Raw genomic sequence first — 27,066 nt, 5'->3', positions numbered from 1 at the left:
AGCGTAGTTGGTAAAAAACACTTCAACGCTCTCCAAAAGATCACAAAGACATAATATATAAGTTTAAAAGCAGAGGTGATAAACTTACTCCCTGTGGGATTCTAAAGTTGATATGAGTGACCTCTGAGAATGTATCCCCCAGTGCACTCTTGCTCTCCGATCCGCCAGGAATGATGTCAACCATGCCAGAGCGACTGGAGAACATCCTGCTATTTTATACAGTGCCTTTTGCAATAATTGGTGGTCCACCAAGTCAAACGCTGCACTGAGATCTAGTAGCATCAGGATCCCCGCCTTGCCCCTATCCAGGAATTCCAACATATGTGTTTGCAAATCTAACATAGCAGTTTCGGTGCTATGAGCCACCCGGAAACCTGATTGTTGCTCATGAAGAGTTCCCTGGGCTTCTGATTGCTTTTTAAATTGGTTGGTTGCTATCTTATCCAAAATATTTAGGATAATGCTAGAGTTAGTAATGGGGCGTAGGTTGCCCATGTCTTTGGGATGCAGACCAGCCTTTTTAACCAATGGCGTGATGGTCACCTCTTTAATATCTCTGGGTACTATGCCTTCTTTGAATGAGGCATTTACTATCTTAGTAAGTACTGGAAAGAACAGTTCCTTGTTATCTAAGATAATTTTGGCCGGCAAGATTTTTCTGCACATGACGTAGGTTTCATCTTTGCCAATACTGAGGACGTCTCTTACTCTGAGACCGGGAGGAAGCTAAAACTAACCACTACACACTGTCTGGATACAGTTACAGGTAGTGATATTACAGCACTTGGATCCTCTTTGTGATGATGTTATCTCTAGCCTTCTGTATCTTGGTAGAGAAGGCCTTCTGTACTATCTCACAGTCCTCCTTAGTGGGAGCGAAAGGAGGGGTAAGTGCTTTGGGATTTTCTATAGTTTTGAGGATCTCAAAAATGTTACTTGTGACAATGGGAGCCGCTGCAATCTCCTTGTTATAATAATTTGTCTTAGCTTCTCTGATGACTTTTCTATATTTTGAGTTTATGCATTTCCATCAATCTTTATTGGCAGGTGTAGGGTTTTGTAACCATTTTCTTTCTAAGGCACGTTTTTTGAGCTTTAATTTATTAAGCTCTCCATTAAACCATTTGTGGTGGTTGCCATTCTTCCTGACTAATTTGGGTTTCAGGGGTGCAAGCTGTTCCACTAAATCGCAAATATGTGTGGTGTATTTCTGTAACATATTTTTAGACATATTTTTATTGTGAAAGTTGTCTAGGATCCTTTTTAAACATGGTTTCAGTTGATCGTGACCTATATTTTTGAAATTACAAATATGCACCTTTACATGGGGATTACTTATTTGGTTTGGTGGATTGTATAACAGGACGTCGAGAGTGACCGAGAAATGGTCTGTCCAGATACAAAGTTCCATGATTATATTCTGAGTATTCAGGTTTTGAGTTATAACCCAATCTAATTGGTTACCTTGCGGTGTTGTGTGTTCATTGTTTATCTCTATAAACTCTAGGTTTATTCATTGTTTTTTCCAGTAAGATAGCTTCCTTATCTAATTTATTTCCTTTCCATCCATTAAAATCTCCCACAAATAATGTGGCCGTGTTTGTGGATTTTAAGTTATTTAACTGAAGAGTTAGCTCTCTACAAAAATCAGACATTAGAGATGGCGGTCTGTATATGACTATGATGTTATATAAATGCACATTATTATTATTATTATTTCAGCCAATATCCTTGATTCTAATTCCTCAAGAAAGGGTGGTGTGTCTTCATTGTCTATGATTGGAATGTATTTATGGTCAACATGTATCTCCTCTCCAAACTAGGTGAAGCTAAGAGTATTCCCTCCTTCATATGCATTGACAGGGTCAGTTCATTCAGCTGTCCTACCTGCTTTAGGACTGATTTCAAATGGGTATACTGTTATCCCCACTGCAGGTAATGTGATTAATGACATGGCCAAAGGTAAAGGTAAAGGTTAACCTGCAACATGGACAACATCAGTGGTCGAAGTGGGCGGGAGCGATTGGGACCGGTTCTCCCCTACTCTTTTTTAATTACGTTTTACCATTCCTATACTTTTATGTTAAAAAGAAACCGTTGGTTTTGTTTTAAAATAAAAGTGTAGGAAGTTGAAACTTGCACGTCAGTGCACTGCACTGAACGTTCCCTTAACAGCAGGCGTGTTTGTTTGGGGGTATGGATTGCGCGTTGTGGAGGAATGTTGATGGGGTTGTTGGGGAGAAGGGGCAGCCTAGTAGGCAACATAGTTTCACTAATTCTTTTCGTACAGCTCAACCACTGGACATCATTCATTTTTAGTACAGATATAACAGTAACAGTGAAATGCCGAAGACACATACTGTCACTGGGATATATTTTACAGGGCTAGACATTCTCATGGGGCCATACTTTGTTCACAGCAAAGGAGAACAAGGTTTGAGCCATAGCAGAATACAAGAGTAGCGGATTTGCACATGTTTTCTGCTATGTTCTGCTACTGTATAGGCTAAATCGGCTTGCAAGATTAGTAGCCTGATTGAGGGAGTAGGCTTCTAGCCATAGAATAGCACATTTTTCCTCCTTCATGTGAAATGGTGTAGTGTAACTGTGTTCCTGCTTGGAGTTTCCTCAACTGTAGACCAAAGCCGCGCAGCACACAGGGATATGCATGAACACTGCTGTTCTCCTTGGTTAGACTTAGAGATGCAGGAGCTACCACATTTGGAATGGAATATGTTGGTGCACAATAACAGTGCATCACCAGTTGAACTATTGATGAGCAAGCATTGCGATACAATACAAACAAAAATGCAAAGGTCCTTTAAGCACATGTCCAAAGAGCATCATACAGTACAAAATGTGTCTTTTCAGAAAACTCTGAAAGATGTGTACCTGAAAAAAATCGGAGTTTTGCAATTCATATACTCTGCCCCAGATTCACCATGGGTGAGAAGGCTCATGCAAAGCTTGAACCCTTGAAATTTCCATCGATTCGACCAGATAGAGGCTTTCAGGTTATTCTCAAATTTTGAGATAAAAGCTTATTCTGGGTTTGACTTTGTTTCTATCAAAAGATAGGTGAGCAGAAACGCGGGACACTCAGTGGCTGGATTTTGAAAAGGCAGGAAAAATTATAATTAAAATAGTTATTTTATAACACACGTAATAACAAAGAATTTTCTAAGCACGGACCCAGGATTTGAACTTGTGTTAGCTCTGCGTGGTCTTGCTTCCAAAACAAGTGTTTTGCCAATGAGCTATACTACCTATCACCAATGCTACTGCACTGTGGAGAAGAAGGTGTACAGGAGGGCAGAGCAACCTCTGACGGAGCCATGGGATCAGAGCTCACCCTCAAGTACTTTAAGATGAGATAGCTGCACCTTGAGGTGGATGGGGTGCAGGATTCTCTTACTCCAACACCAATCAATAAGGACAACTCAAATGCTTTGGCAAACGGAAGTCTGTTTAATGACAAGTACAAAAAACGGGCAAACATTAGGAAATCATCAGTGATGCGATCGCCCATCTCACTTCAACTCCCCCAATCTTCATTCAAACAGCAATTCTTATAGGCAAAATTCTTCATCATTGAAGCGCAACACTCAAAAGTTTGTCATTCAAGTCTATTGGTTGGAAAAGGTAACTTAAATACAGGTACTATATCTGTATATGGTAACGGGGTGTGAGGATTGGATAATTCTTATCGGATGGGCATTTACGTCCATCCCTCTACATCACTCGTGCTAGACGTCACTACAAGTACGACGTCTCATTGGTTTTACTAACTCTAGGACCCTAGATTACTTGGTCCATTGTGATTGGGTCAGTTACACCCCCAAGCATAAATCTCCACTTTAATTAGTAGCATGCAGAATGTTCACCCAGATGTGGCATGCCCCAAGATTCACCCTGCCTCCCTTCCATCAATCAGTACTTTAGGGCTATGTGTCAATTAGTTGGCTGAGGATGGCCTCGAAACTGTAGCTTCTTATCAGGGAAAGTTATGGCATTCTCTGGTCTTGGGTGACATCAGACGTTGGTACCTCTTCGCGCTTGGCTGGTCACGTGTCAGTACACCGTGAAGCTGCTTCATTTTCCATCTATTTGAGTATTTGATTCTCTCTTCGGCCTCGCCACCTGCCTGGGCCTCCTTATCTGGACCTTCACGGGCAGGCTGTTATGCTCTGAAGTTTCGATTCTTCGAAGTTGCCGCTCTCCTCCCTTCCTTAGGTTGACCTCGAATTCCCAGGCATGAGCTGCTTCTTGCTAAGTTTCGATTCTGCTCTTACGTCTGGCTTTGTGCTGGTATATGAATCCTTGCCTGTTTGGCCCCTACCATCCTGGGCTTAATTCTGCTTTGATGTAGAGTGGACTGCACTTATATAATGTGCTTCAATGAGGTAGATATATATATAGTTGGCGCTTGCCACTATATTCTTCTACTAAGCATAGCAAGCCGCACTGTTTTCTTAGCTTCTTGTGTTACAAGCCTATGTACAGGCGTTAGCTGGTTGCATACTTCCATCCTGCTTTACAGTTACTATCTTTATATTTTGACATTGTCTCTTCTTCTATGTCTGTGATATCTTTATCATGATGGTGTTTCGTCTTAGTGTGTCATCTTTTTGGTTGTGGTTTCGTTTATCTGTACGTCTGTACGGGCCCTTGTGTCGTCACCATTCGCCTGCGATTAAGGTCCTTTGGGTCTCTTCTGGGACAGTTTGAAAGTAGTCTTCATGTCGTGTCAGCTGTTGGTACGGTTGTCTCAATGGGTACCGTGCTGTCCATGGTTGTCTGGTTGGCACTTCAACAGGTATTGCTCTTCCGATCGGCAGTTTGCAAAGCCCTAGCGCAGCTCTCTGTTGGTTTATTTGCTCATCTCATGTCACATATCTTGGCGAGTATGTTCCTGGTATTTCAAAATGGGCCATATCTGGTACCTCCTCTACAAAGGGAAATACAATTTGTGTTGTGAGGAGGAATTTTGGATTAGTTATTCATCGGTCACCGTAGCATACATCCATACTATGGCCTTCTTAGAAATAGGGAATTTATGAGAACTAATTTTGTTGTGCCTCTGGGCACATGTTTTGGGGATGGTGGGTGCACACACAAGCCAGGAGAAGCACATGGCTAAAGCAGTGAAAGCCGAACATGCATTTTATAGGTGTGGAAGTATGTCAGACCGTATTATGCACACATACATTTAATTGGTGTGGGGGGTACATAAAATTAACCTGAGGCACACAGAATTATGAATGAAGTAGGCCAAAGTAATCTTCTGCACATGTGAATTTGGTAGGTGTAGAAGTAAGCCAAAGTAGTCTTAAGGAAACACACATTTTTGTAGGAGTCAGAGTACAGTAACATATTCTTAAGAACACTTGAGTTTAGTAGGCTGAGGTGTATGAAAGCCCTTTTAGACACATGCATATTTTGTAGGGTTTGGGTGCTGTTAAGATGGAATTCTGAACTCTGACCTGGTGGGCAGAGGTACAGAAGGCCAGCTTAGTTTCTTGGGACAGGGTAACCTTCTGGACACGCCAGACCAATCATGGTAGCTTGGCAGTGGTCAAGACTAGGTCTCAGGAGGGGTGAGGGTGACTAAAACACCTCAATGAGCACACAGAGCGAAGGACACTTACAAATCACTTCCAGTCAGGTGTATATATATATTAAAAAATACAAATACATTTATTTCAAAGCCTTTGAGTTTCAACCCACAAATCAAATCACAGGAATAGTTTTAAGCCAACACAATCCAATCTAAATGCACATATAAAAGACCAACAGGGTCTAAAGGGTAAATGCACGAAATGGGTCCGCAACCTGCAAGTGGAAGGAAACAGGCAGTGCAAATAGCCTTTAGTCGCTTCTGCATCCAATGCAACCCTAGCTGAGAGGCACTCCAATCCCTAAGAAGAGTGGATCCTAATGCTCAAATGTAGTTGCAATGCCTCAGCGGTAATGCAGATGGGAAAAACGGGGTCTCTTCAAGGGGCTGAAGCAACTCAGGAAGGTGGGTGAGGTGATGAAGAATAGGTTCCCACTTGAGGGCAGAGTCGATTACAAGAGTTGGGAATAGATTGCACTCAGGGGCCACTCTTGCGTAAAAATATATGGATGCGCTAAGGACCACCGGTTAGGGTTGCGATTACTCACCGACTCCTGGCGTACTCCGGTGCACTCCGGACCAAACTTTGGCAGTCAAGTCCACTTCGGTTGTAGGTTCAAGTGCGGCAATTTGGCAGCTCTGTGGCTTTCAGCAACAAAGATACAGTGATGATTCCCAAAAGGGACAGTGGTGTTTTCTCTGCTCCTGGTGGATGGATCAGGCCAGTTTCACTGCAGCAGGCTTCAGGGGCAAGAGAGGCACAAATGCAGCGCACTTACAAAGTTCGTCACCACGGCTGGGCGAAACGGTAACCGCGTTTACTCCGGTTTGGTCGCACTCACTTTACTCTAGACTTGGAATTCCAAGTGTATGAAATTCGGTGTGAGAGTGCAGTGAGAGTGCTGTGAACAGAGAGCTAGCAAAGTACCAAGTTTTGAGGGCCCCTGCAAAACGGTGGCGGTATCAGGGCAAAGAGTCTTCCTAAGCTGGTCAGCCCACTGGTTGGCCAAGGGACGCTTCCGAGAAAGCTTACTTGCAGGGTTTAATGAAGATGCTGAGAAGAGGTGGTCCCACTATTCCAATGGGTCGAAGCATCTTCGCAGACCTTCTCAGATCACCAGAGGCAGAAGGGTCCCACGGGAAGACAGCAGGCTCAGGGTGCCAAACCTTCCAGCGGGTCACCAGCAGTTGCCCGACTCGGCTTCTTAGTGTCAGGATACTTGGATTCCATCCTTCATTCAGTAAGAACTCCAGAGATTGACATGGAATGGGTGTTTGGGGCCTTCTCTTATCCAGAATCTCCTTCGTGCCAAAACGAAGAGGACCCAATGTGACATCTGCTCACATACAGGCATACCATACGTGGACCAATCACAGACCACGGTGGTCCCAGGCATTCATAGCACTCCAGACTCTCTGGCATCCAGGATGTGTATTGGTGACAGACACGCCAGCCCACATCCTGGAGTCACACACACAAGGCATGCAGAAGCCCATGAAAGCTTGGCGTTTCACGGGCGAATGCATGCCCAAATAAGGACTGACCCAGATCGGCTCGACCTGGGGAAGGTGAAGGGGCAAGATGGAAAAATGATTTTGTGGGAAAGCATATGCCAAAGAAGTGTTGGGCATACATGAATTTGGTATGTGGAGTAGTATCCCTAATCAGTATTAGGCACATGAGATATTCATAGGTGAGGGAGTACTCCAAAGCATTCTTAGGCAAAAATGTATTTTTTATGTCGATAAGGACCCCAAAACAGTCTGAGGCACAAGTGGTGTTTGCAGATAAGGAATGTGCAAAACCAGTCTTAAGCACACATGATTTTTTCAGGTGGGGAGTACACTAAACCAGATTTATGCACACATATATTTTGTGGGTGGGGAAGTATGCCATGAATTGTGCAATAGTGCTGACAAAGTTATTAGAAAACGATTTTTATAGGTGAGGGACTATGCTAAGGCAGCCTTAGTGCATGTGAATTTCATAGGTGGGGAAAAGGCCAAAAGAGTGTTAGACACACAAGAATTTTGTAAGGAGATTAGTATGACTAAGAAGTCTTAAGCACACATGAAATTTGTAAGCAGAGCACCACACCAATGTAGTTTTAGGCATACTGGAATTTTGGTTGTGTGGGTGTTTGCAAAAACAGTCTTAGGTACCCGTGAATTTCATAAGCATGGTAGTACAACAAAGCAGTCATAGAGACATGTGAATTTTCTCAGTGGAGAAGTATGCCAAATCAGTCTTAGGCACACATGGATTTCATAGGCAGAAGAGTATGCCAAAAATCATAAGAAAACATGAATTCTGAAGGAGAATGTCTAAAGCAGTTATTGGCACATGTGAATTTCATAGGTGGGGAAATATGCCAAAGGAGGCTTAAGCACATGTGAATCGTGTAGGTGGGAGTGTATGCCAGAGCAGACTTATGAATTATATCGGCAAGTAATATGGCAAATAAAGGTAAGGCAACTGTGAAATTTGTAGGCAGGGAATACCCCAAATAGTCATAGGCACACATGAAATGTCTAGGCAGAGTAGTATGACAAAACAGTTTTAAAGAATGTTCTAGTTGCAAGAGTGTGTCAAAGCAGTCTTAGGCATGTATAATTTTCATAGGCAGGACAGTACACCAAAGCACACTCAGGACATAGTTAATTTCATAGTTGGAATATACCAAAGTATGTTTAGGCACACATGAATTGTGTAGGTGGGGGAGTACACCAAATCAATCCAAGGCACAAATGAATTGTGTAGGCAAAACTCTATGCCAAAGCAATCTGAGGCAGACACATATTTTGTAGGCACATGAGTACACCAAACTAGTCAAATGGCCTCCTGTTTTGTTTAGGTGAACAAGTTTTCCGAAGCAGTTGTAGTCCCACACATGTTTTTTTCTAGACAGATGAGATAGGCTAAAGCAGTCTTTGGCAACATATATGTTGTAGGTGAGGACATTTGCCAAAGCAGTTTTAGGCATATCTACATTTCAAAGGCTGGGGTTGATGCCAAGGAGTGCAACGCACACATGAAATGTGTAGGTGGGGATGTTTTCAAAAGCAGTCTTAGCCACATATGGATTATGTAGGTGGGGAGTATTCCAAAGCAATTGTAGGCTTACATGCATTTTGGAGGTGTGCATGTTCACTGAAGCTGTTCTAGTCACACAGTAATATCTCAGGCAAGAGCTATGAAAAATCAGCAATAGACAAATATGGGTTCTTTTTGGCAGAGGAGTACACCAAAGCAGTTTTAGGCAGACATGAATTGCATAAGTGTGGAGTATGACTAATCCATGAATTTTGGAGGTGCAGCTGTTTACCAAAGCATCCTTCCTCACATGTCTATCTCTCTGCATTGCGCATAAATGCCTTGCCAAGAAAGCGCCAATCTACCTTAAAAATGCAATACAGAAAAAAGAAACCACCAGAACACTTAGATCGAACAAAAATCTACTCTTAGTATCACACCGGTATAACAACACCAAAGCTGGGGGTAGCAGCTTCCAAGTTCTAGCTCCTAAATTCTGGAACTCCCTCCCCATTAACATCAAAAAAGAAACCTCATTCCCCAGTTTTAAAAAAACAACTGAAAGCATGGCTATTCAATCAATACTAACATCTCGCTAATCCTGAACTAGTAGAATATTCCCAACTAGTAGAATGTCTACTAGCCCAATTGTAATTATTTGTACTGTGTATAAACTGTATCTGCCTACTGATATGCTCTGTATACTGCTCTATTGTATGACTAATTACTAAGATGTCTGTAACCACACCGTGATACCCCAGGGTCTGGATGTGTAACAAATGAAATAAATACATAAATAAATAAATACAATCGTGGGCAGGGAGTAGGCAAAATCAGTCATAGACACACATGTCTTTTCTTAGTGGAGCAATATGGCAAAATAATTTTAGGCACAGATGGATGTCATAGGCAGTGAAGTATGCCAAAAAATATTAGGCATATGTGAATCTTGTAGGCAATGAACTAGACTGTAGCAATTATAAGCACCCATACATTTTGCAGGAAAGGGAGTGCCCAACACATGTGAAGCATGTAGATGATGGATTATGACAAAGCAATCTTGGGAACTCTTGAATTCATGGTGGAGCAGTATACAAAAGCAGTCATAGAAACACTTGAAATTTGTAGACAGAGGTGTACCTGGATGCACTCTTAAGGACACATGAATTCTCAAGGCAGATCAGTATGCTAAATCATTTTCAGTGACATTTGGATTTTGTTATTGGGTTATACACCAACACAATTTTAGGCACATATGTATTTTGTGGGATGAGAAGTATTGTAAAGCAGTTTTAGGCATGCTTGAATTTTGTATATTTTTCAGTACACCAAACTAGATTTAGGCACACATGATTTGTATAGGTGGAGATATATGACAAAGCAATTTTAGGCATGAGGTACCTTCATGATTGGGAGAGTATACCAAACAAATTATTAGGCACACATGAATTCTATAGTCAGGGGAGTTTGCCTAACAAATCTAATGTGCTTGTGAATTTAAGAGGTGGAGGAGCATGCCCAGGCAGACTTATTCACATGTACGTTGTGTAGGTTGGAGCACTTGCCAAACCAGTCTTAGTCACAGATAAATTCTGTAGGTCGGAAGGATACCAAAGAAATCTTTGGCACATCTGAGTTTTGAAGGGAGTACAGAAAAGCATTCAAGCATTCTTTGCCATACATACATTTCATAGGCAGAGTTCACTAAATCAGTCACAGCCCTCATTAAGATCTGTCACCACAAGCAGGAGCCTGCACTGTTAGTGGTGGTTAAGTTGCCCTACTGGTTTATATTACCACTTGATCAGGCTGTTCTGAATCAGACATGGTGGTTCATTAAGATGTTTTGGCTGGCCCAGTGTCAGGCGGGGACAAGGCCACTTGGTAGAGGGTGCACTTCCTGCATCCCCTACCAGCACTTGACACCTGATGTCTGCACTTACCATTGCACTTGCCACCAGCGGGACACAATCTTATTTATTGGGCCTCATTACAAGTATGGCGGTAAGGCAACAACAGTGCTGGTATCACTACCGTCACCGTTGCTACCGTACCGCCATACTACGAGTTCTGCTCGCGGGTGCCCTTGCAGCCACCAGGTCTGTCCTGGTGGCTGTACCGGCACCCGTGAGCAGAACATGATGGTAGCACCGGTACCATTACCCCTATTGGGCCGAATGGGGATGGGGAGTTCCTTATTATCAGCACCCGTGAATGGGCAATGACCGGGTCCGCCAAACTTGGCATGACCCGGTAATTGCCCATTCGTGGATGCTAGATTTCTTCGCAAGTTTGGAGGTAGCCTGTCTGTATTACAGGCATGGCTACCTACAAACTCGTAATGAGGCCCATTGTCTTTATTTATTTTACTGTTATCCTATGTAGTGCACTGACCCCTCCCCCCGCACTTTTCCCTTCCCCACCTCCCCTGCACTTGCGCAATCTCAGTGTCACCCGGCGTAGAAGGGTTGTTGTCTCTGTTTTCCCTTCGTTTCCCCTCCCTTGCCTCGTCGCGCCTTGAAACACTTGTGTATAGGCGCGGTTTAAATGCCATATCATATCATATCACAAAGAAGATTTGGAGTGTCAACTGTTCTTCCCTTGTCCCCAACCTATGCCCTGGAAGAGGGTGCTGAAGTGGCAGTCGCTGTGGCACATTAAGTGCACTCTCACAGGTAATCACATCCTCTGGCAAGCTGAAGTATTCCCATATCCATAAACGGATGAAGAGTGATGTTCTGGGTTTGTTTCTGACCTGCCTTTATTCCCTAAAGGAATGCCTGACCTTGCCTGTCTTATGTGCATTGGCAGTCAATGGTGCACTGGCCAAATCACTTCCTACTGAGATATCTTTTGACAGTAGTTTATTATGTTATAATCGTTGTGCTTTTTGCACAGATATGTTGTTTTGCAGCACAGTAGGTGCTACCATCGCCAAACTTTATACACCCTCAGTGAAAGGAAAGACTTGGCATTGTGATGTGACCTATAAACACAGATCTCGGCAAGAAGTGTTTAACACACACAACAATTATCTTAACCATTGTGGCAATATCTGTTTAAAATGTCATTATTACACAAAATCACTATATTCCTCTAAGAAAGCTGAACATGCTAGAAAACTGGTGCTATAGTGAACACGCAAACTAAATGTACTATAGTAAAAACACAGGATTAAGTGATTTCATCGGAACTTCTTAGTCAACAACAGCCAAGCAGGAGGCTCATAGCAGACAGGCAGGAAACAGAAATGAGATGCCACTCAAGACTCCTTTCAACAAGATGCTCCTTTTTGCACTGCTCATTCAGAGAGGCAGGAAAAATACAATGTAATGCAGGAGAGTGACCTAGGGACTGCGAAAACATTCCACATGCAACCTAATGCAATCTCCTGCTAAAACTGTTCTAGCTGAACCACAGTTACAATCAAAATACATATCTTATTAATGCAATACTTTTATTTAACTGTAAACGACTAAAAACAGATTGAATGTATTAACACTTTTTGAGCATGTTCTTACTACTAAGCACAGGTGTTTTACTTCACCAAAACTGTAAATCCTAAATTGTTATTTCCACTCTGTGCTAATAGCCGTAGTGACCTCAGGAGGGGTCATGTTTGCTTGGGATAGTGACCCTTTCCCAACTTCAGGGCCTCTGCTTCACCTCAGGCCATAGCTTCTTCGGGTGGGTCAATATTCCCTCCTTTGTTCTATTAGGCTAGACTGTCCTTGCATCCTTCTGTATCCTATGACCTCTATATATTGTCTTTCTTTGATGTCAGTCCACCAGTCTTATAAATATTTGTAGCAGAGTAGCAAGTGAGGGACATTTCCCTTGGCATCATGATATCTACAGCTTATTTATTTGGGCGTGCGTCTAACAGAATTAGGAGGCAGTTTGTTGTTCCCTTCGTCAACTTTGAATGTGTATATTCACAATATGAATATTATACTCATAATGAGGAAAACTTTGAGCGACATAATCAAGGTTCTGGGAATGCATGGGATGATATTTACCTCCAACGCCTGGACCCTGAAAGGTATATACATGATTAAGCAAACAACTAAAGGCAGGAAGATTATGACCCTTAAAAAGCCACGAAGTTGTTTCTGTCTGACCATTGCAACTGACTTGGGCTACTTGAAACTGAAACAAAGAAGACCTCCCAAAAACATGTGTGGAGTGGAACAACTAGCAATTGATACATACGTGCAAAATGTCACTAGGAGAAACCAAATGCATCGCGCAGTATCACATTTGCATTGCCTGATGCAGGGAGCAATGATGCACGTTTTTTCAAATACTCTAGAAGCATGGAAAGAGAAACTGGGTCAGGTTATTCTTAAGCAATATGCCCCTCACAGCGGGGGCATTACTGTGTCAGGTAATGCCCCAGGGCCCATAGTTATAGGCCCGAGCGAAGTGAGGGCCTTAACGAAGGCACCGGGGCATTACCAGACTCGGTAATGCCCCCGCCGTGAGGGGTATATTGCTATTAGTACCCCGGCCCGCAAGACTGGGGTACTAATATCATTCTTTTGTGTTCCAAAACACGTTTCAGAACAGAAAAGAAAAAATAAATGTCAAAGGAAATGCCCGCCGGGAAAGGGCAAACAGAGTCCGTTTTCCCTTTCCATGGCGGCCATCAGGAGAGGGGGTGCTGGGAACAGAATTGTTCCCAGCGCGTCTGCTCCCGGAAAAGAAGAAATATGAAGGTAAGTGGGGAGAAGATCGAGCGGTTGCTGATGTTCATTGTACTCCCTGTTTTATGTACTTGTCATTAAACGGAATTCCTTTGCCAAACTATTGAGTTGTCATAGTTAATTGATGCATGAGTACGAGTCTGCATCCCCATCTATCTTGTGGGAACTGCTACTCATCTTAAAGTGCTGTTTGGAGATCCCGAGTCAGAGGGATGACTGGAGACCAATGTTCCCTCTAAGCTGTGCACATGTGCGCTTGCCCAGCTTCCTTCTGGGTGCCGCTCAGAAGTTTTTAGCAGCGCACACACAGACAATTTTCACCTACTGAAAAAGATCTAATAAGGCACAAGCCACAGCAATTACCTGAAAATGTCTTTCTCTTAAAATAAGCAATTAGTCTTGATATTCTGCTAATTTGCATTACACTACTATGCACCTAAAATCCCTAACAGCAAAACACAACACAAGAGGTTAAACACTAATATATAAAACTGGCTCCATGAACAGAAGAATCTAACCACGATATGCATGCACACATTAACCAGAAATGTTCCCTCCTCAACCATTGACTCCTAAACTGACCCAACCACACTTTTACCTTATGACTCTAACTTCTGATCGAGAGTACATTAAGATATTACTGGACAACCTTGACTCTGCGAAAGGTTATCAAACATGTACCTACAGCCACATGTTTTATGTTTGCTGTAACATGAATAATGTTCATGCTTCAGAATTTCTGTTACTCATTGTGCCTCACCAAAAGCGTTAACCACACTAATCTAACTACCGGCTCAAATATCGGTTACTGACTGTAAGTAAGCAGGCTACTTGGATGTGTAATCAAATCCCACACTTCCTCGTCTTTGAAAATATGTCAAACAAGTGCTTTGAAGCGCCCCCCGTGTAAGTTAACGCATTATGAAACTCAAATGTTAATTTGCCCTCTAAATATTTTCAAAAGACAAATGTGATGCTCAGCGTCTCCTACTTTTGTATTACTAACATTACCCTGTAAGTAGAGAGCAACATTGCAATATCATTTACTGGCCTACAAGGGATAATGGGTATGGACTATGCCTGGGATTAATCATCCATAGTATCAAGGCACAGGATATTCAGACAGGAGAATGCTTTTCACACAATCTGCATTGTTTCCTTTGGGCATAGGCCTTCACACATTGGGCCTCATTACAACCCAGGCGGTAAGTTCCCTACTTTACCACCATGGTGTAAACTCTGTTTACACCATGGTGGATGGCGGATTTACCGCCCCATTCCAAGGTGAGTGGGGCGGTAAATCCCCATTCCTCATTTACCCTTCCCCATTCCCATTTTTGCCCCATAGGGCATAATGGGAGTGGGGAAGGCGCTAATTACGGCACCGTAAATTCCGGTGCCGTAATTAGCACCAAGGGGGGTTAGCGCCTTGCATTTTAACGCCTGCTAAAAGAAAGCTTTAAATTGGTAATCAGGCATTAAGGGTTAACGGCGCCGACGGCGCCGTTAAACCCTTAACGCCTGGGTTGTAATGAGGCCCATTATATGGTAACTTGCTTCTATACAAAAACAGTTTCATTGAGCATTTGTGTAATCTACACAATGATATACGTGTGGGGTATGTTGAAAACAATCTTGTATGCACTGCAGAAGAATTGTGCACATGCAGAGTCATGACATTCTGAAAATGCAGATCATATGTTGAGGCATTTAAAAATGCCTTGCTTGCAAAACATTGTGGGTCTACAAATATCCCAGTGAGTATTTACTGTTACAATCCCTCACCTTTTACAATGCTCTAACAGCTAGTATTGGAGACAAGCACAGGGGCCGGGGAAGGGTATGGGTGGAAGTGGGTGATGAACAAAGCAGCACATTTTAAAGACCAAGTCACACGTTCCGGCAGTACACTGACAGAAATGTGTTGCGTGTTTGCTAAAGGATAGGACATAGGTCACTAATTCGAAAAAATATCAGTGGAGCTTTGTGGGTTGAAGCAATGATATGTTCATTGTTTCTCATTTTTGTTAGGCACATTTTCCTTTTTTAGGGAGTGAAAATGCATGGTGCTTATGTCTCTTAGCTCTAAGGCTGATGTTATCACTACCAACAGGAGAACATAATGTGGATAGTAAGCAGAGGCACAGGAATTTTGGATCATTATATTCTAAGGTGTGGTTATTCTGATGCAATTATCATCCTTACACAAATTATTAGAAGCCTGTTCTCCTGCCCCTGAATTACATCATTAAAGTGGCACTTGAACTCCTTTCAGCATGTTTTTGACACATTGCTTTTAATTGCCATTAATCCATCAGCAAATGTATTCTGTATCTTGACGGCCATGAGATATTTGAGGACCACAAACACCAGGGACGTCGTTCGCAGCAAAAACAGGCTGACAAGCCAGCCTATTCAAGGAGTGGAACCCACTTACCCCAATCCACCACCAAGAGTCAACCTACCTAACGGTCAATGAACAATAACGCATCGGCCTTGATAAAGACCCCATGGGTCGAAACATATGCCAGCTGACCATGAGATTATCGCATCAAGAATAAAATTCCCTTTTTTTAAAAACTCAGAATACAAAGAAAGATTTCTTCAAAAATAAATATTGTTTGCACAAGATATCTTGGAACACAACTAAGAGATATTTGTGTTTTGTAACACAAATGAGTAATTTTCCAGTGGCATAAAACATACAGGGCTTCATTTAGACTTGGGGAGGCATCCCGGCATAAATCTGCCAGAATACCGCCCATACTGTTATTCCCCATTCATATTGAGTCCATTGGACTCAATGTGGCTTTTTGGTGGAATTACCACAGTGGATATTCCGATGATTTTGGTGTTGAGTTGGAGGATTTACCACCAGGATTTTCCTGGAAGCAAATCGTCCACTCCAGGCCCGAAATCGTAATTTGGTGTAGTGGTTAAGTTGGCGGTAATGGAGTTACCGCCAACTTTACCCTTTACCGCCACACTCGTATTGAGGCAGACATTATTCGCTGTGCAGAAGTACGTTTGCAAGATACTGTGTCAGATATTGAAGTATTGGACTGGTTGAGTTTTCTGTATAATCACATATGACATATTTTATTTTTAGCCCATGTGTTTGGAAAAAAGTGTTGTAAGATTTTTAAAGAATTGCAGTGACTGGGAAGAGGAAATTCCTTTCCATACTCTCTTCTGCAATGGTAGGTTACAAATATGCTTACCTCACATGCTAAATAATGTGCGCACAACAGCCAACCGGTTCCGCACATAGAGAAAAATAATTAGAGAGAACATTGCTGGAGACCATGCATTTCACCGGTCCCTGTTGCACTAATATTAGCGCAGGTTTGAATATAGCGCTTGGAAGTCATTACTCCACTGTACCCTGCTCTGCAATAGTTACATTAGCACAAGGATACTCTTAGAATATATTGTAAACATCATAAACGAAGGCACTCCTCTGTGTCCACCTTGATGAAACTCAGCATGCCACACAGGTTGTGACAGAACGTTGTAAAAGTCAAAACACAAAAACAAATGGTGTATTGTAGTCTGATAAGCACAATTGGTGATGTTTGCAAAATACCCAGTTATTTTTGGCGACCTGGACCAATTGTGGATATGTATAGATCCCAAGAATAATGCACAGGCAGTGGTATGCCCAACATGACCTATGGTGGCCTAATGTGTGGCCCAACATGACGCTATGGTGGCCTAATGTGTGGCTCTAAACTCTGAGCTTGAATTGATCATTGGTAATGGCCTTACATTTGTCATGAATGCTCTTCAACATCATGTTCGTCAAGTTGGATGTGTCGGTAGCATTACTAATAGTGCGGCTTGCAATTTCGTTTTAGATGCAATGGGAAGTAGGAAGTGTATGCATGCCACTAATTGTTCAATTGTAGATTTGTAATTGTATTTTAGCATGGACCAATGCGGGATGTTATAACATAGATTACGAACTAATATTGTTCTCAAGCGATTGTTCTTTGTAAAGAGTTTTGTACATCATTCATGTTTTTTTCATAAATACAATAAAAGCAAGTGGCATCAGTCAACGAATGTCATTATAGTAGCTACAATGCATCTGTTTATGTCACAAGCCCATGTCACTTGGCACAAGTGGTTTTGCCAGCTGTGCAGTCTATATGCAAACTTGGAAATTTGAGTCCAAACCCTCAGCAACATTGCTTTGTGAGTTACACATATTTCTGAAATGGGCAACACTATTTTGGTATAATGGACGAAAGAGAATGAAGTGCAAATATGTTCCTTCAGTGTTCTTATCCTCTGTGATGTAAGTAACAATAAGGGCACAGAGATCATCATGTCGCTGTTCCTGCATACAGGTATCCTCGAGCTGAAAGAAGACACCATAGAAAGCTTGCTGGCTGCAGCCTGCCTTCTCCAGCTGTCTCCAGTCATTGAAGTCTGCTGCACCTTTCTGATGAAGCAACTCCATCCCTCAAACTGTTTAGGAATTCGATCTTTTGGCGATGCCCAGGGATGCCTCGAGCTGCTCAGGGTGGCACACTGCTACACAATGGTAAGATCTTAATGTCAAACTGGCCCACAATAGGATTGATGGTTGTCAACATGTTGTGGGTCTTCTTTTTTAATTTCTGAAAACTGAAGGGGCCTGATTCACAAGCATTTTTCAATGGGATTGTGCCATTATAAAGTGCTTCTGCGAATCAGGCCCAAAGTGTCTATATTTACATTCTTAAACGGCAACCCGTATTGTGTGTATGCAGCAACTATTCTGGTAATTAGGCTTGTGAGGCAATTTGTGCTTTTGTTCTGTTAAACTGATCTCACTATTTTGGCAATTTTCACCACCTGCATGAGACATTATATGTGGCTACAAATTAAGGAATTATTCCCCACAAGAACCTGAAAATGTCCCGCATCTACCCATGTAAAACAAATCTAGGCCCAGCTATCACCACCCCATACCTACTCTCAACCTTAATTTAACTACAGACATTGCCAATCCTGCAACGACATCACATTCCCACAATTCTAATAATTTCTACCCAAGCCATACCCCCCCAACCATAGGCATCTCCCAGTACAACCTTTGTGAGCCACAACTTATTTTCAGTATAGCAACACAAAATAAATGTTTATGCAGTGAATGTAAATGTATGTTTTTCACCTAGCATGTGTGCGACAGAATGGCAGATACTAGAGTGTGAAAGGGCTCGTTTTGTTGTTTATTTATATTCATATACAATGGTGCAGGTAATTCTTCATCTACAAGGGGAGTCTGCTAATGGGACCTTCCCCACTTTCATTAAGCTCCATGTCATATGCAAAGTGCATGCATGTGTCTTGGCTGCACCAATCTATTGACATTGGTAGCCCTTGCTCTCAAGTGGCAAAGGACAGGAGCGAAGTTCATATTTGTATCCCAGACAGCTGCTTTGACCCAAGGTAATTGCCACCAGAGGTAGCATTTTAACTTCTGCACCTCTGAACTAATATGTAATAATTGTTGCCCACACAGTCTGGTGGCAGGGTAATCTCTAATAACAAAGCACACCTGGTTATGGTATGGTGACTGATAAACATACACAATTTTTAAAGCCACACCAATTTGATTTCTTACCAATGTTAACGCTGTGAGCCCAGATCAGTGATGACAAGGACATGTATATTAATAACTCACCTGGATGTTTGCACTGCTCCCATTGAGACGATAGACAGGCGAGGATGCTGTCTTCCTTTGATTCCGCAGGAGGAATAGTAACACCTCCCACCAGGTCACAAGATCCCTCAGCAGAAGATCTTCTGGGAAACCTGCTTCAAAGGGGTACTCACATAAAATAAGGGCAGCCTCACACCGTAGTGCTGGACACCAAACAATCTATTCAGAGAGGAAAACGTTGACCTGAGGAGAAGAGGGTGCACATCTTGATTTTCTTTTGGGGCTCGTATCCTTCCTGTCCCCCCCCCATTTACTGCAGGACAAGCCACTCTGAGATGATGCAAGAAGGCAGGGGTCTCTTATAATACCATTACAGCAGGCTTGCTATTGGCCAATCCCCCATGACAATTTGCCTTCATAAGGAAGAGGACTTGCACTCTTTCCTTGATTCATTTTTGACTTTCAAGAAAACATGAACACATGTATTGGACCTCTGTTGGGAGGGCAGTCCCTTCCAAAGTCCTCCAACAATGAGGTGAAGACAGAAGGCATCCAAGGTAGACAAGGGCACTGTCACCTAATCATCCCCAAGGAAATGTGACGGTGACTGCGGTCGACCCTCTACCATCTGCAATCGAACCATGCTCTTCACTGGAGATGAAGGAACCTTGTAAGGGCCAGCCAAGCTACTTGGAGTGGTAGTGCAGAACAAAAGGATATTCCCTGTTCCGAGGCCCTATTTGCTCAGCTTCAAACTGTACATGATGTCCTTAGAACTGAAAATACCTTCTATGCTGCTTTTAGCACTCTTTGCATCTTCAAACTGCTCACCTGCATCTTCAATCTGGTTGAACACCACCTCACACAAATAGCACTCTTCACCGGGGTGGCTCAAAAACGGACTCACTGTTGCAGAAGCCCTCAATTCACTGTATCTTCAAGCACCACATCAAACCCACAGGACCTCCCCTCAAGCGTACTCAAACACCTAGTTGAAGAGCTTGAATGGATAGTGTCATGAGTCACCTCGACCCAGCAGTAGCATCGTCTTGTAGTGACACAACCATAGATTCAAACCTTTTGGACCTTTTGAACTGCATCTCATTGAACGCCAACCTGATCAGCACATAGCCCCATCTTGATGCCAACTTGTTGTCTGGATGAATGTAACTCGAGACATCTAGAATCAGGTTGGACCTTACCTCAGGGTTCCTCAAACACCTAGTTGATGAAGTTGAAGGGAAAGTGTCACGGGAAAAATCGACCCAGCAGTAGCATAACTTTCAACCAACTTCATCTCATATTCCAACCTATTGGATCTTTCGATCCACATTACATCAATGCCGACTTGAACTGCACAGCGCCTGATCTTGATGCCGCCTTGCTGTCTTGATCAACGCGACTCAACCCATCTTGAGGCAGGTTGGACTTGAAGGAAAGGACCAAGAAGTGCAGTTTGATGTTGTCAAGCCATCTAAGACAAAGAACAAGGTACTATTTATATTTCCTGTCACCTTGGTCCACTCCCTGGGACCATAGTGATTTTTAACTCTGCTTTTCCACCTTTTTACTTCAAAAGAGATATCCTTTTGAACATTGTCGGTGCTGCAATTTATTGCTTAGTCACCCCCAGATCAAGTACTCAGAGTGCTGTTCTATGCCTGGTTGCACTTTCTGAGTTCTCTTACAGCGGTGGCTTTTTGCTTGTATTTCCTAGTTAGTTAATTTAATTTGTTCTTGCTTAATTAAAGTATGTATATTTCATAAGACTTTGACTTGGTATTCTTTCATTTTTGGCATTTGCACTTTTGCTGTTGGCTTGCTACTGTTATCAACTTCACACCCAACTTCACAACCTGCCCTCAGCTCATGTTACCGCAAAAGGTGAAGGAGGTATACCTGGCATGCCTGTGTCTGTTTTACCTTTATGATTGGGGTCATGGCTGGTCTTGTAGTAGCGTGAGGCTGAGTAGACGGTTTCGCCACTACTCATTCCTATACTCTTGCAGAGCAGTAATCATTGTGTCACAATGTGGTTATTCTGAAAGCCTAATGTGAATGTTGCTTTAGTTGACCTTAGTTGAAGACTTCTGAACTAGTGCATTGTTAAAGCAAAAGTAACCACTGAGAGTGCAACCTCTCACACTCCTCCTCAATACCCATCCACCCTGTGTTCCTTTTTTCTTACATATCACTCAGACCAAAGACATAGGTTCTCAATTGAAACTTGAAAGCAGCAGGGGCAAACATGTATCTGTCTTGGTATTTTGGTGTTGTTTCTCCTATTACATTGCAATTTTTATGTCAGCATTTCACATCTTCAACCCTCTTCCAGTGCATTCATGGAGTGAACTACCCGCTCAGACAATTACAGGAGGATAAGCCTGTCATTTGCACAAGATCTGTTTTTTTGTGGGTTTCTGGCTAAACAAAACCATGTATTTCATCGCTTTGTTGGACCAATTCATGGAAATTATATGTCAGCTATGTTTCGTTTCCATGTTTTCTTCCATCAACAAAATAGGCATGAAATAATTGTTTCCAAAACAGTTTCCGGTGCGTATCAGAAGATGCACCATGTGAGCTTGCTGTGCACTTGCTCAAAAGTGGGGGACGCTCTTTGATGCTACTGCATACTGGTCGTTAATTCCACGTATGCTTACTCAAGGTTTTTGCCATTGAAACATCAGCCGCGATTCCTGCGCAGTGTGTTGCCAAGGTGCACAGCAAAACTGCCCATCTGAGAGTTTGTTTCACAACTGTATTTATCTTGATCCCTTCCAGGGGGTTTAAAACACATATTGACCCCTGCAAATATCAACTAGAGATCAGTGTCGGTCCTGCAGCAGCGCAATACTTGGCAGCCACCAAGGGAGCCTTTAGTTGGGAGCATAAGAGCAGTAGTCTGCAGATGTCTTGGACTCTGAAAGCCAGCCCATGAACCCTTTCCATTCACTATAATGGCTACAGCTGATGGGAGTTGTAGTCCAAAACATCAAGACGGTAAGAGATTGGATGGGTGCTAAAATGGCCCTTCGCCTTATGTCGCATTGGTCTTTGCACTGGGCCTGTTGAGGAGAGGCTCTTAAAACCTTGCCCACCGGAACCTGACCTCACACTTGCCATCTCCCAGAGGTCTAGAAGCACTCCATGCACAAGTGAGCATTTGATTGAATTGATGTGCAGATCCCGGGTATAAACACATGGCTTGCATAGTCATCCAGCCAGCACATTCATGCACACCACCCCTACGTATTGTGCAATGTCTTTATGCTGTGTTGATCTAATTACACCGGATCATGTAATCGTCCCTTTGTTACTATCCATTTCGTTATGAGGACACAACCAGATGATGTGTGCAATTTGGATATCTGCATTTGAGTAACTAATGTTAATCTGATTAATGTATTGTTGCATATCAAAAAGTATAGCATCTGTGTTACTGCTTTCCAAATGTTCTCCATCTCGTGTGTGTCTTGTTCTCCTATAGGACCCTCTTAATGAGAAATAATGGAGCTTTCCTTCCGCTTCCTACAGGCAAAGTTCGCTCTCAATTCTCAGCCTGCTTTAACATTTTCTCAGCAAAGAACAGTGTGGGCGGCTTTGGAAATGTGAAACCGAGATGATCTTCGGTTTGGTGATCCACGCCCTCGCTCACCTTCAGAAAATGTCCGCCTAGCAGCTGGGTCAAGGGCTGTCTTTTAAGCCATGGCCCGCAGGTGCAGAAAGCTGCATTATGTGAGCAAATCGGCTTAGTGGCACTGTTCCCTTTCTTCGTGAAGGCATTTCACTGGGATTGATAAAACCCCAGTACCTTATCTCGAAAAGCCTTGTTCTGAATGCACAAAGGGCCTAATTAGCATTGGTTCTGCTAAACCGCTTCACGATACAACCGAAAACACATACAGTCTTTAGATCATTCAACGGTTCTAATGAAACCTGTTCAAGGAAAAAAGAACCTTAGAGAAAGGATAATAATACGAATAGGGTGATAATAATTACATGTGGTAATAATTATATACAATTAAAGTTGTGTGCACCAATTGTAACACTTTGTTAAAAAATGCGAGCGGGGGCCTTTGCTTAGTTTTGCTTCTCGTTTTTAAAGCATTGTGTTGCAAAGGAGGCGGTGAGGCCTCTTTCACATCTATGTTATTAATTGTATCTTGTGCAGAATCATAGCACTGTACCATTTTTATATCTATGTGTGCGTGGTAATTGTCTGCAGAAGACAGGCATCCCACGCGAGGATCTTCCGACCTTTCCCCCCTCATTGTCTTTCCTTGCTTGGATTGTGCAAGATCCTGTGTAAATGCCATCACCTTATTTCCATTCTCTATTGCAGTTCATTCCTTTAGTTCTGTAAATGCGCACTTATTTGTTCAGGACCAAAAGGTTGTTTGTTTTTCTTCTACCTTGACCTACCTTTTCCCTCATGCCCCCTTCCTTTTAAGGGGTCTCATGGTTTCCATATTTGATTCCCAGTTTTTGCCTCGTCCCTGTAATTGGGATTTCATCCTATTTTTTTATTTTTATTAGGTGTCACTTGCCACACCTATAAAGCCCAAAACTATTGCATTTGAGTAAAGATGTGTACAGATAGGGAGGAAGGGCATATGACGAGGGACACACAGGAATGACGTATGAGGAGGAACACACAATGTATAGGTGTTGTCTGGTTATTAGACCCCCATTCCTTGCCCATGGCCAGGCTAACCCATATGGCTATTTTCACCCATTACTGCCTCTCCACGCCCAAAAATCCTCCTTATGAGGACTTTTTGATCTTGCTGCTTTTATTTATTTCAGTACCCGCTTTTGCGGTGCTGGAGGCCATGTTTGATGAAGTTCATGCTAATCCCTATGGCTATTTCCACCCATTACCGTCTCTCTGTGCCCAAAGCTCCTCCTTGTTTCTCTTGGTATCATCTTGGCGGTTTGATGTAAGAAGGAGTGCACAATGCAAGGAACGTAACTGGATGGTCACTGTCACAAGCCGGCGAAGAGGCATCACTAACAGACTAAAGTAAGTGCTAGAGCTCTGGGGAGCAGGTAACTGAGATGCACCTGGACGAACATCTGGGATTGACGCAACCAGAGTCAGCGGAGAGACACACAGTCCTGGGAAGAATCACAACCATGGACATAGCTCAGCGAATGACAACCTGGAGGGCGGCGAGGAGGAGCACTGTCAGCGTGCAGAGCCCAGGCGCTCTGGCCCTGCCAGAGAAAGAGATTGTGTACAACCAACTGCTCTCCTATAGTGGATGTTTGGATCTGGAGTCCCAGCTGTTGCAGCACTACATCAAGACTAACTTGGGCCATGCACTGCAGCTTCGGGACCGCTGTCCGGGGGTGCTGGTGTGGACCAGGAAGCTCAGCACGTACGTTTTGTGGTTCTCTACTCTAGATTGCATCTCTTACTCTCTCGCAATCGCCCTCAATTCTTCCGCCCAGGTGGTGATGTTTGATATGTCATCCTACGGATTGTACCAAGTAGCAAAGCCCCTGTGCTTTTTTATTGTAAACAGTGATGATTCATTTCCCCGAGATGGGTTGTTGCTGTATGCAATGACGGTTTAGCTGACCTTCACCGTCATGCCAGGCCATTGGGAGTGGGAGTCAGTGAAGGAGCGGCGGCTGGAGTAAGGAGTGTGGGGGGTGTGGTGGGGGTGAAGCCAGGGCCGGTGCTATTACTAGGCATGGTTAGGCGCTTGCCTATATGATAGAAATATTAGAGCGGCAAAAAGCATTTTTAACACCTCCACACTACTGCCGTGCTTAGTGATAGCACAGGCCCTGTTCGTTACTGTCTGAGTCAGGCTGGCTGCAGCAGCAGACCAGATGGCGCTGTGAAGGTTGGGACTTGGGTTCGGGTCAAGGCCACAATGAGTAAATGGGCATGGTGGCAGCACTGGCACCTGCACAATGTGCATTAGTATGCCACCAAGCACCACACGTGCGCCCTCATCCGATCGTCAACTCGATAATATAAATGCCGTAGTGCAGTGCGACGACCAAGATGTAGGAGTCGGGACAGGTGAGGAGGACCCCACTGCCGACCAAGTAAGTAGCAGTACCAGTGCGCAAATCCACGTTAAACGTGCTTACTTACTTGCAGAACACACAAGCTGAAAAACTGCATTGAGGGGCTATGTGGCGGCTCAGGGATGGGTGCCACATCATGCTCCAAGCAGACAATTCAAATCAGCAAAGCCAGAGTCAGTGCCTGCGAGATATCTCAGCAAGACTGTGGGTGGGGGACTGGTGTGTGGTTGCTGAAGATGGCGGTGTGTCAGTAACGAGCACCGCCGCTGCCAGCGAGACCAGGCCCAGCGCTAGCCTCAGCCCATCACCCACCCCCGGTGCTCCATAGCCAAGTGCACTGGGGCATCAGGGGCTGAGAGGGGGACTACTGTGGGGGGCAGCGGCCAGCGTGGAGCCTATGCCCCCTGTAGTCCTCACTCAGTGTGGCTCAGTGGCTCTGCCGCATGCTTCCCAGGAGTGAGCACTCCAGGGCCACCTAAACCACAGTACTTCCATATGTGGCTCAAAGGCTCTGTCAACTTGTGGCAACATAATACATAATATTGCCTGAGCTTTACAAAATAGTATGAAGACTTTCTAAACAGCTCCAAGTCTTTTTAGTGCAGGGAGAATCTGAGGTCTTCATCGTGTGACGGATAAAAGTATCACGCTGAGATACAGATAGTCATAAACCTGCTCAAGAGGTATTTATCCCATCCAGAAAAACTGCTTATCCTTACTAATGGTAATTATTTTAGATATATTGTTATTTATTTTGAGATTATTTCATTCACAGTATTGGTCAACAGCAGATAATTGAGATTTTAAGGCCCCTGACCAACAGCACAGACTACCTCACATAGCACAAGTTCCCTTGAGAAGCATGGAGCCTCTGGTGGTACAAGCGGGACTGGCAGACTCGGAGTGACCAGTGACTGGACGTTAACTATCTGACATCACTGATGGTGTCCAGTTGGGACTAATCCATTCAGATAGGTGAAGAGCTTGGCATTAGTGTGGGGCACTTTTCTTAGAGATTAGAATGGTGGGCTTTATTTTGCCCTTGTTCTAAGGGCAATGGCAGAAGCAGGCGGCAATACCAGGTGGCATAGATCCCATCAGGGGCATCGGATCCAGGAAGTACACTTTATTGGTTTGTAAAACTATATGTCAAAATGAACCCTAATCTGAACCCTGCAGCCGCTGTCAGTGCTGGGGCTTCAGCGGCTCTTTTGCGCAAACATGGTCTCCTTTCTGGATCTGCCTCAGTCTCCTGTCTGGTTCTGTTTCTGTTTCTCCATCCCCGCTGCACACTGAACGTTCCTCGCTGCTGCCGCCACCCAAGTCTAACCGTATTCTTGCATGCAGCATGCCAACTTTAGTGTCACTGCCTGGCTGCCAGTGCCCCCTATGTGCCCTGATCAGTGCTCCTGTGTTCTCCTCCCAGTCGCCTCTGCTCTTCTGTCCCATTCTTCTACCGTTCTCTCTGCTGCCTGTGCAGTGCATTTCCTTCTTTACTCACACCTTCCATTGCCCTTAGTACTCAAGGCATCATCCCCTATTTCGTCTTTCTGTCCATGTGCCTTTGTGGCTTTGCCTTGTGTCTGCCTAACACCCTCTGTCCTTCTGCCATGCTCCCACTCCGAACTATTGCATCTGAGTGTGGAGCAATTGCGTATTAGGATGGAAACAAAGGTTGTCAGTGTTGTTTAATTGTTTACCCACCCATTGATTACTCAAGGCCATGCTAATCCCTATGGCCATTCCAACCCACTTCCTGCCCATCTGGGAATGTGTCAACGCACACCGTGCGCCACACTTTGGATGCTCTCATCTCTACTGGCATCCCTCTCTCGATCCCTCTCACTACCTCTCTCTCCTGGACTGACCACTCTCTTCTTTTAACTTACCTGAAGCTCTCCTCCTCTCTATCAGCGTCACACCCGCACAGCCACTCGGCTTTAAAGTCACCAGACCCATAGGAAAAATGGCTGCCTTTCCCTCCACCTACTCACTTTCTCCCACTCCC

At 43.7% G+C, this 27,066-nt stretch overlaps 1 protein-coding gene across 2 annotated transcripts in view; it reads left to right on the top strand.

The window, feature by feature from the left end:
- KLHL4 (kelch like family member 4) overlaps positions 1-27,066 on the top strand; it is a 1,128,728-nt gene that overhangs the window by 708,609 nt on the left and 393,053 nt on the right. For both annotated transcript variants that reach the window (XM_069612999.1, XM_069613000.1), the window contains exon 4: positions 17,710-17,906. In XM_069612999.1, the coding sequence (XP_069469100.1) occupies positions 17,710-17,906 (197 nt within the window). The remainder of the gene's footprint in view (positions 1-17,709; positions 17,907-27,066) is intronic.

This window comes from Ambystoma mexicanum, chromosome 5p (assembly GCF_040938575.1).
Source record: "Ambystoma mexicanum isolate Mex_15411 chromosome 5p, UKY_AmexF1_1, whole genome shotgun sequence".
NCBI classification, from domain to species: Eukaryota; Metazoa; Chordata; class Amphibia; order Caudata; family Ambystomatidae; genus Ambystoma; species Ambystoma mexicanum.
The sequence above is the reverse complement of the archived record's forward strand: the minus strand, read 5'-3'. Positions and strand labels throughout refer to the sequence as shown.